General features: G+C 37.2%; 1 protein-coding gene across 3 annotated transcripts in view; it reads right to left on the bottom strand.

Annotated features, from left to right (window-relative positions):
* Positions 1-11423, bottom strand: part of TCF12 (transcription factor 12) — a 328708-nt gene that overhangs the window by 198091 nt on the left and 119194 nt on the right. Inside the window, exon 6 of one of the 3 annotated variants that reach the window (XM_024204914.2) lies at positions 8835-8903. The exons of the other annotated variants lie outside the window; for them this stretch is intronic. Coding sequence (XP_024060682.2) covers positions 8835-8903 — 69 coding nt within the window. The remainder of the gene's footprint in view (positions 1-8834; positions 8904-11423) is intronic. 3 annotated transcript variants of the gene reach the window in all.

An 11423-nucleotide genomic window follows, 5' to 3' on the forward strand; every position in this document is an offset into this window, starting at 1 on the left:
ACTCATTTTCAGATGCTATGTGTCTAATTTGCTTATTTCTTCTATGACTTCATTTTCTTTGGAAATTCCACCTTCTCATATCACTTTCCTGACTCCATGGTTCTTCTTAAGCCACATGCAACAAATGTTTATAAACCATGGTAACCTTCCTGAGTCTATCTGGCATAAATACAGTCAGAAAAAAAATGAAGTAAAGCAGTTTAAGGCACACTCCCAAGGTTGGAAGGTCTAACATTTTATTTGCTTTTAATAATTTTCATCCTTCTACTGCCAAGTTCTGTCCGATTCTCTGAATGAGGTTCATAAGTAAAACAAACCAACGGCTGCACTGTGATTTCATCTGCCTGTTACATCTCATCTTAAATTAAGATTGTAAACTGCTTGAATTGTTTCTTAATATACATGCTTGTATGGTTCCTAGTAAAATGGGTTCCCAACCTTGTTGGGGGGGTCTCTAGTTACTGCTGTCAATAATAAAAATAATTTAGTAATAATAAAATCAATGCTAGTGCATTATAGAGCCTACAAATACCACTACCATGGTATCATGCTGGCTAGCATGTGTAAAATTAACCTGTGCAAATATCTACTACAAGTTGCACTTCCTTGCTATGTTTGTCTATTATGTTCTTCTATTTTACCATCTGCTTACACAAAACCTGATCTTAAATGACTTAGGGTAAGATTTTCAAAAATGACCAACTGCTCATACTCGTATAGCTTATAAGCACAGTTATACAGGTATAACTGCATCTACACTAGAGTTTTTACTGATATATCTTAATTGGTAAATATTAAACAGTCATGCCCTAACCAACATATTTATGTTGGTAAAACTTGTGTGTGTACACCAGGTCTTAGGAGCCTAAGTCCCATTGACAGTCACTTTTGAAAATGGGACTTGTGCTTCTGAAAATGTTACCCTTGATATTTTGGATGAAATCCTCGGAATTAAGCTATAAACTTCAACAGGGTCAGGATTTCACCTTTAAAATTTAGACAAACTTAATTCTGCCCACATGCTGGCAATCTGAATTAAGTAATTCATACCAAGTTACACAAACTTGACTAACAACAGGGCAATCCAAGTCTGTTTAAAAAAGGGGGGGTGGGGGCGGAGGGACAGAATAAAACAAAACAGTGGTTCAAGTAGTCCCACTCCATACCCCCACCAGCCTTTACTCCCACCTGTTCTCCACTTCAAAAAGCAAGCCATGTATTGTCCCAAGTTATGCTCTTTCAGAACAGAATACTGGGCAGAAAATTACATTCTTTTGTCCTAAACTCACTGAAGGCAGCAAATTTCTTTTTGAAGAGCAAAGTCATACGTTTCACTTCATTGTCCCTGTCTTCTCCATTCTACTCAGTAGATAACTACAAAGTCGTTTGCACAAAGTACATACACACATTGGTCCCTCACTTATTTACTATCACCGCTCAGCTATAATTTATTATTGTAGGGTCAAATAAATTATAGTGCAGCCTTTTATTTTCCTCAAATACTCTAAACTGGAGCGAACAGCTGAGGTCCAGTTTTGTCGTCTCCCCCCCTGACCCCTCCTATGTAGGACCTGGGAGACAAACCAAAATCCAACCCAGCTGTGCCTCATAACTGAGCTTCAATGATTCAAGCTGAGTGTTTGCTTTTTGGCTACTTGTTTAATATAGTGTTAGCATTTAAATGATCACAGCTAAGCTCTGACGTTAACATTCCATTAAAATGAATGGCAGAGTTCACACCTCTGCTACTGTTTCAATCAGTATATCTGTAGACTGAAAAAACAGTGCATTAACACAAGTAGCAAAGACTATCTTTTCCGGCTGTGAAGAACATGGGAGATACCTGTACAATTTACATAAATATTGTGTGTATCTCTGTTTGATTACTATGGTATGACTGGCTCTATGAAACACTAAGGCCTGGCCTACAACTAAAACGTAGGTTGACCTAGCTACATTGCTCAAAGCTGTGAAAAATTTCAGGCCCTACGCAACACAGGTCAACTTAAGCCCCAGTGTAGATGCAGCTAAGTCAATGGAAGGATCCATTCTTCTGTTGGCCTACCAAATTCCTTTCTAGGGGGTGAATTTACTACACCAACAGAAAACCCCCTTCCATCACTGTAGTAAGAGTCTATGTCACAGCGCTGTAGCTGCAGCTGTGCCACTGTAGCATTGGTAGTGTAGACATACCCTAAAGAGCTAATTCCAGTCCACCTGGAACTCTCCCCACCTACCCAGGAACCAGGAAATGACTAATTCATTTGCTGGTGCACAAATGGACTACACAGTAAATCCACCACTGGAAGTCTAGAGACATGCATAAACTGGACTGACCAGGTTCAGATGTCCCAGAATGAAGGGGACTGTGAAATGGATGAAAGACAGCCTATGAACTCATGGGAGGGACATGGCATGGTTAGACTGAGAAGCAGGGCCTGCATGAGTGCAATCTGCCTTATCCAGACCCAATGCTTGGGGCAGTCCTGGGACAAGGGCAGCCTACTTAAACTTGCAAGGAAAGGCCAAGATTTAGATAAGATAGTATATGGACAGGCATTTTGTTGTTTTAACCCCTTTAATTCACCCCCTAGAAAGGAATTTGGTAGGCCAACAGGAAGAATGGATTCTTCTGTTGACTTAGCTGCGTCTACACTGGGAGTTAAGTTGACCTAACTACGTCATGTAGGGCCTGACATTTTTCACAGCTTTGAGCGATGTAGCTAGGTCAACCTACGTTTTAATTGTAGGCCAGGCCTTAGTGTTTATGTTCCAAAAGGATAAATAAAATATATTTTGTTCTGAACAAGCTGTTCTCAGTCACTGTACTTGCATGCTGGTCACAGGCTCCCAAAGGGAAGTCTTCAGCAGGGACTAAAATCCAGTTGGACATACTGAGGACACAGTTGGTAAACGAGAGTACTGTAACCTGGTGACCTAGTCTTTGAGCAGAGGTGAATTGCAGTATTACACACAAAGTATTACAGTGGGGGCCAGCCACTTAGACAGAGTGTCCACAGAGAGACAGTGGGGTCTAAGGTGCAGCTGACCCTGGAACTGTAACACAGGTATTGTAGATACCTCCTGAAAAATATGAAATTTCCATTAAAATTCTATAACATACAGAAAGATACAGTACATGTAAAGAACCTTTGTGTCAGTACATGTAAAGAACCTTTGATTTAAATCACTAGCCAGGAAGACTTGATTTAATCATGGATTTCTACATAAAAGTGCGTTCTTGTTGGTTGTTATAACCTTAATACATATTCTTCACAATTCTGAGATAGATGAGACCCAAATTGGGTCTCTTTTACGGCCTGCTGTCATTATAGGTATTCCCCTTTTAGTGAGAGAATGGTATGGTAGATCTCAAATCAATGAAGGCTACACTCAGAAAGACCTCAAGACTTCTGGGATATGCTGCTCAAACGGTTTCACTTTTGTTTCTACTGCCTGTCCCTCCCTTCTCACATTTCTCTCCAGACTTCTTCTCTTTGTCCAGATCTAATCCGCACCCAACAATCTTCTATTCATTGAATTTTTTGAAACTTTGCACTTTTAGAGAGAGGTAAGGGATTGACTCTGTGTACACAAATTTGCAGAGGGACAATAGGATTGAGGTCTGTTATTTCTCACCTCTATATATTATTTATTTATTTAAAAACTTTTTTTTTTTTTTTGCTGTTAACAAGCATGTTATCTCTGGAGACACAAATCCACAGTTTGAGAACTGCAAAACTAAGGGTCTCTGATGGTATCTTCTAAACTTAGCACTGAGTCACATTGGGTAGATGGAAAGATTAACCTAAATAATCTATGCAGAAGCCCCTGGAACCCCATAAAATTGGGTCCCTAATCCATGAACTATTGGAACTCATTCACAAAACTTTTCTTAAACATTACATGAATACATTGTCTCATACTACAGAATTAGAATTTATAATCCCTATTCCATGATGAGATATCTTTGAGCTATAATGTATCTTAATTAAAACTATCTTTAGATAAAATGCTTTTTGAGGAAAAAACCTATCCAAAAAATCCAATTTAAATGAAAAAAAGTCAGATTGTTTTGATTTTTTAAAAAGAATCATTGATTTTTATCCACTCTGCTTTGTGTATATTTTCATTCTAACAATACTATTGTAATGGGTCTAAATTTTCATTCACAATTAACAAACATTAAAGACCAGTTCAAGCTACAAAGCACAATTCCCGTCCTCGAGCAGTTTCCTCCATGACTGACACTAATGCTGTTTATTATTAAAAACAACAAGAAAAAGAGAGGCTTCTGCTGTAAGTATGTCACCTTCCTCTTTGCCCTGGAGATCAACCACACTATATTGATGATATGCCTCAGCTCCAATTGCCCAAGGTGGAAAAAAACCCAGTGATCTCATACTGCACCAAAGAACCAACACTAACACCTCAGGTTATGAATTTTAAGGGAATGTGAAACATTCGAAGAGTCTCACAGTAATAGTTAGTAAATATTTAATATGGGTACCAGAACACTCACTTTCTCAAGTAAAAAAACAACCAAACTGGAAATGGATGGACATGGGGATGACAGGTTCAGTGTTATAATCATTGTCCATTTGAAAACAATGCTGACATGTTTCAACAAGATGACAAAAAATCAGATTTAAGATAGTCACTAAAGTGAAAGAGAGGAGCAAGACATATTGGTCCAGCAGAGCTCACACCTTACAAATCCACAGTTGACACAACAACCTCAAGTAAATATTAGAGAATGGTTACCACCATTATAAATGGCTGCAGATTAAGAAACCAGATAATCAGGTTTAAAGACAATGATTCAAATTGTGCATGACACTTACAGTCTAAAAGCTACACACAGTATTTAAAGTAATTCCACCAGAAGACAGCAAGATTAATTGTTTACAATTCAGTATAGAATTAGTCACACATGGTTCTCAGCCTGGAGATTGTGAACACTACCATTTTTTATGGCTAGTTAGAAGTGGAGAAGACAGGAAACTTTTTTCCTGATGTTACATAGGATTTTGGTACACGTAAGGTTGAGAATTACTGTACTACTTTATAAATAAACATTGTATAAACTTCTCCCTTATAACCAAAACAACTGAAAAACCCTACTTTTCACCCAATTTTTGTTCACCTTGCCAACACCCAGCCTTTTCAATCCAGCATCACTATTGTCTGGCTCTATTATTTGGTATTCTGTCTTTCCTTGGTATAATACCACTTGCTCCACAAACCTGCTATGCAGTTTGAAATCATGATAGGTAACTGAACTGCACCCACATTGCAGAGGACAAACTTGGCCTTTGGTCCACTTTCTCCATATGATTTACATTTGTCTACTACCGCTACAACTCTAAGCAGCAAGGCTGGACTGAGTTCAACTCAGACATCAAGAGCTGCATTGGAGTGACAGGAGGAAAATATCTTCTTCTCTCCCTATCGGAGGCATGCAAACTCTGCAGCTGCCAGCATATTGAGGAGTGAGACACAGGAATTCTAACCCATATCTCTTGTTTTACTGGACCTTTGAGCTGTCCAATTCTTAGTTTCTTTCAGCTTAATAAGTCACATACACAACAGAAGTTACTTAATGGCTAGGGCAAGAGACAAGGAGCTAGGTACTGCCAAGCTCTAATCCTGATAGGGATGGGCGAGTCACCACCTTTCAATTGCTCAGTCTCCCAAAATAAGAAACTGAATATTTACCCTCCTTCACATTGGTATAAGTATTAATTAGTCAACATTGTACAGCATGCTGGTTTGAAAGTTAAGTATTATCACCCCCCTAGATTTCAGGGGATGATGGGTGAAGCCAAGAAAGTTTCTATATACATCCTCCAAAAGTAAAAGAACACTAACTTAAAATGTTTGGTTGATGTTACTAGATACTATGTTGAAACAGGTAAGCGGCTTCTCAGGGAGGAAACACAGGACTAGAAACCTATGCAGCCTCTATGTTTAAGAGCTTTGGAGAATGAATTCAGACAATTATTCATTGAAGTAGTACTCAATTTTGGAATGGTCACAGATTCCCCTGGTTTCTAAGTCAAGAATTACACTGAAGTTGTATGGATTTAATTAGTGAACCACTGAATCTAGTTATCCCAAATACACAATTGTACCTTAAAATCTCCTAAAATGAGCATCACTCTACTATATTAAACAGGAGAATGTTTGTTTATTTGGCTTTTTCCCCAAGTATCATGCACAAAGAACTATGTTTTATTGTTGGAAACAGATTTCAATGCTTCTCTCAACACTCTAGGAAATTATATCCATATGCAACCTACAAATTGAATTGAATAATTAACTACTATAGCCTTTAAACGAAGCTTGGAAAACGTTGAAAAAAAACCTACGAGATAAACTAGAATATTAATAAATGTATCCAAGATATTTTAAAAAGGAGTGCCCTACCATATTTAGATACCTACATATGGTGTTTGGAGCCTAAATTTTGGCACTCATTTTTTAGAAAATGTTGGACATATATCAAATTAGTCACATAAACACATGTAATGTTACATTTGGAAAAGCCTCCTGACCCTTTAGTGCAGAAAGTTTTGTTTGTTTTTTAAAACAGAATTTCACACCAGATCATCATCTCAGGTACAGAATAATAAACTAGAGGAAGCATATAAACAGCAAGAAACAAAGGACAAAAAGGACACAAACACAATAGACTTGATAACACTTACTGGATTTCTGTGTCCCTCTTGTCTTGCTTTGCTATTTAACAGCTTCCTCTCTCGTTTTGTACCTGAGGTTAAGAGGTATAAAACACTATTTCAAAACTTGCTGTCTTTTCTTGATACTGTTTTAGATTTCTTACCAAATTAAAATCTACTATTGGTGTAAAAAGTGAAGTTGGATGGACCCAAACTATACCCCATTTGGCCTCTAAAATATATGTTCAGCTATTTTAGACTTAAGGATAGTTAAGCCATACAATCTGTTGATGCTAGAGTACTGTCTAAATCTAATGTATCAGTCCAACTCTGGTTTCAGGTACTTTTACATGACTGTGTATTTAGAAGAGACAGCTACGGTGAATGTATATATGTACATGGAGACAATTGTTCCTAGATGCAAAGGAAGGCAGATCCAATATTTATTTTATTATATATGCCAGAACTGCACACAAACACTTGCAACTTAGATGCCAGGAAGAAAATACAATAGTTAAATTATGGCCTAGGTTTTTGGCTGTTAAATCCTAAGGAAGCCTACTAGGGGAAGAAATGGCTGATTTTAGCATTTTTAAATATTCTTCCTTTGGAGAGAGACATCTGAACAGATGCAGAACTAAGTCGCTCCTTTTATTAAAAGGGCATTGTTAGAACAAAACCAAAACAAAGAAAATAAAGCCTCAAACACACAGGTGTTTAATTCACAAAAATAAAAGCCACCATTATCCAAAGTGCAGTAAAGACTATAGTAGAAGTAGAATAACCTTTAATTAAAAGACAATGTTTATCCAAGACAAAGAGATTATACCAATTTGTTCCCAAGTTATGAGTTTTCTTCTACAATGGACAATTCACAAAGAAAGTGGAAATGCTGGAGGTTGGGAGGCATATCATTACTGGAAGAAAAACTCCTGAGCGCTATGGGCCAAAATCTCACTGGATTCAGTTGACATTTCTGTCAGTTAAGTACTGCAGAATTAGTGTCTAAGGGTCTTTAGCAAGACTTTCAAAGAGCATCTTTACATCTTTCTATAACAGATGTTCATGAGGCTGCTACAGTGCTAATGCATAGGGTCATGAATCCAAGTGGACAAAAAAAAAAAAAACCATTGTTAACTGTATGTTACTCTTTAAGGGAGGACCATATGTATGCTAATCAGCATTGGGGCACCTATCCAATGTCCAAACATCGCTATACTTGTCCCTTTTCATATGACCTAGGATTCACAGGAAAGCACGTAATCACAACAGGAAGAAAGGTGGACACGGCATAGTAAATATGACTTCAGTCTAATCAGGTGAAAGACAGGGCAGGTTTCAAGGTTTTGCAGAGTTCCACTGGACCCACTAATTCCCATTTCTGATCCATTCCTGTAAAAGAGAAAGTCTTCATGCCCAAACCAACCATTTCTGATGATTCTTCCCATAAGTATTTACAATGAAAAACCCAGTTTATCATCGTCTTCAGATAGGGAGCAATCTAAACTGGTGGCCACAATTCATTGTGTCAGATTTATGGGTGTCAAGATACAGGATTTCATATAAACATTCACAGGTCCAACACATTGTCATTTTAAGCACTTGTTTGAATGAGAAATTTACATCTATGACAGGACTGACAATCATGCACAGTGTAGTTTGTACACAAAAGTTGCCTATCTTGATTTGTGCCTCTTTCTGCGTCCAGATCTGAGATTATCACAGTAATACTGTACAGAAAGCCACGTAGAAAAGTGCTCCCTAATTTGCTTTGCTAGGATGGTAGTCAACATTCCCAGAAAGCCTCACAAATGTAAGCTAAGTGATGGGACGTGAAATACGTGTAATGAAGTGACTGTCAAACATATGTTTTCAAGCTTATTTGTTAAGGTTTACAGCTAAATATGTAGGCTGGGATTTTCTAAGGGGCCTAAGGGAGTTACGTGCCTGACTCCCACTGAATTTCATTTAATTTTCAATGGGAGTTGGGTTCCTAAATTCTCTAGGCACTTTTGAAAATCCCAGCCATATTCTGTCACTGATTTAGAGTCAAAACAGTTAAGTCAATGTAGTCTGTCTTTTAAAGGAGAACTCCCGCATTAGGCTACAAGTAGATAAATCACACACTCAAATTAGAAACAAATTAAGCAGTACCTCTTGAGGTTTCAACTTTTCTATGGCTGTGGAGATGTCTGAGCTTTTTCCATGGAGACTGCCATTTTCCTGTAAACAGGCAAGTAGTAAGAACAATTAGGACAAGACTGAACATTCTGTATTGAAATCAATGGGAAGAGCACTGGACTCTGAAGTCTTATGATAGGCAACTTTCAATATATTAAAATAGAGACAGGCGAGTTTAGTTCTGTTTTCTTTTAAATGTGTATTATTTCTTTAGCTTATCACCAGACAAGATCTAGGAACCCCTGAGAAAAGCAAATAACCTCTACCTTTATGCCTGCTCCCTAAAACAACAGTTTGATCTTCATTCCCATAACCTAGATCAGCGCACTCAGACCAAGTTTTCCTCACATCCTGCAGGCCGAGTTGTCCTCTAACCTTGTTAGGGTATGGAGAGGAAGTCATGTTATCCTCATGTGCAATTCTTGGACATCAACCAATAGCAAAACAGAGACTCACAAGCTGAAACAAAACGTTAAATACAAAATAAAGCAAAAAAACAATAACCACCCACCACCAACCATATACACAAGATATAGACACAAATTTATAGATAAATATATATTGACAGTTTTCTTTAAACTTGCTCTGTTAAGTCCCTGCTTTCCCATTGATTTCAATGCAGAATGGAGTTTCTCCCTGTCCTGTTTTTTGCAGAAACATATGGCCACCATGGAATAAGTTCTACATTTATATTTATTAGCCATTATAGCACTATTAAATAGACAGTTTCTAAAAGTTATTGATTTTTTGAGAAAACAACAATAGTTTTCCTTTAATATAAATTAAGACTTTATTTACAAAGTAGATAGATATATCTAGCAGACAACATGACCAGCCACACCTCATTTAACATTTCACACAAAGATATACAGAAAACTTTTCCCCCTTAAATATTTTCTTACATACAATGAAATAATGGACATAATGGACCAAACTGCATTCACTACACCTTTTGAACTTTCTAAAGAACTAATTTGGGTACCTAATTAGCAACATAAACCAAGGTAGACATCTGATGTGCACAACATTTGCTCTGCCTCTGTGGGGCAAATCTTCCTTAATATTCTGCAACTGCAGAGGACCCTGCCTGCCACACAACCAATGAGATTCTGATGCACATGGTTCTGGATGCTGAAAGTCTGCAAAGGGACAATTTCTGGGGCTCCTTCCGAGGCCACTGCATGGTGCTGTGGGGAGAATATGAAACTACTGACCCACTGGCCATTAAACTTGAATGGCTGCAGCGCTAACATTGCAGAAGCAGCCAAGGAGCCATAGCTACACAGGGTGTCCCCCTAAGAACTTTTATAGACAGCCATAGAGTCAGGTTGTATGTTGGATAATGGATTAGTTCTATGTTTATTAAATTAATTTCCAAAAATTATGCAAAAAATGTAGTATAGAAAGATCTGTTCAGAAGTGCAATTTGTAACGGGAACATTTAATCACAGTTTCAGGCCATTTTATGCTTTCTTCTCTTAGAGTTGGATCCTGCTGTCCTTATTCTGGCAAAACTCCCAACTGAAGTTAAGGGAATTTTGCCTCAAAGACTGCAGATCCTTAAACACTGCAAGAAATAAAACAATTTTAAAGAGAAGAAAACGCACAAAAGATTATATCCTCTGGGGCTCACTATAATTTCTTATGCTGCTTCATTTCCAGTTGAATACAGTTCTTTAAAAAAAAAAATAGTTTCTCTTTTCTATACGTTTTCTAGTCTTAATTTTTTTATAGGCTTGGCAGAATTAAATTTTCACAGTGGTGTGAAATTATGGGGCTTAGGGGTCATACAATTACTTAATGACAGCAGAAGTCGAGATTCAAAAAGTTAAACTTTATAAACGATTAAATCACAAATGGTCAACATCACATGTCAAACTATACAAAGTAAAAACCCTTAGATCAACAAATCATACCAGTTTCTACCAGTCCATTTGTAACAAGCCTAATTGAAAAGTTTAAACCACTGGATTTTGACTTTTTTACTTTGCCTATCTATAAATTTTGATTATCATCAATGGAAATATTTTTCATTAGTTTGTATGTATACAGTGAAATCAATGTTTATCAACATTTACAGATAAAAATCCAATCCTTCCAAGCCTAATTAAACCACACAAGCCTGTCCTACAAGACTGAATATGTAAGCATTTATGTTCACAAATTATGCTAAAATAAATTACTGAAATTACCGTGCATGTCAGAGCTCTCTACAATTTAAAACCTGTTTTGATCGAAGCATCGTATTTAATAAGTTTGGAGTGAATATAATTTACACCATATTGACCTTAAAGTATGAACACACTTAGAAACAACTGGTACATGCAATTCTAGTTTATTCACCCAAAATTCACCCAAGATTTGCATGAGCACATGTGCAACCCAGATTTTTCTTTTTCCAAGATATTCATGGTGCTACTTAACCAATCCACAATGACATATCATAAATTACTGGCATACGACAATATGAAGTATTGACCAGTATGAGAGGAATTGTAGAATAAGGATTTAAGACCAAATTCTGCCACCTTTACCCAGGCTCAATATTATCTTTGAGTAGGC

Source organism: Terrapene carolina, unplaced genomic scaffold (genome assembly GCF_002925995.2).
Source record: "Terrapene carolina triunguis isolate 2854851 unplaced genomic scaffold, T_m_triunguis-2.0 Scaffold67, whole genome shotgun sequence".
NCBI lineage: Eukaryota > Metazoa > Chordata > Testudines > Emydidae > Terrapene > Terrapene triunguis.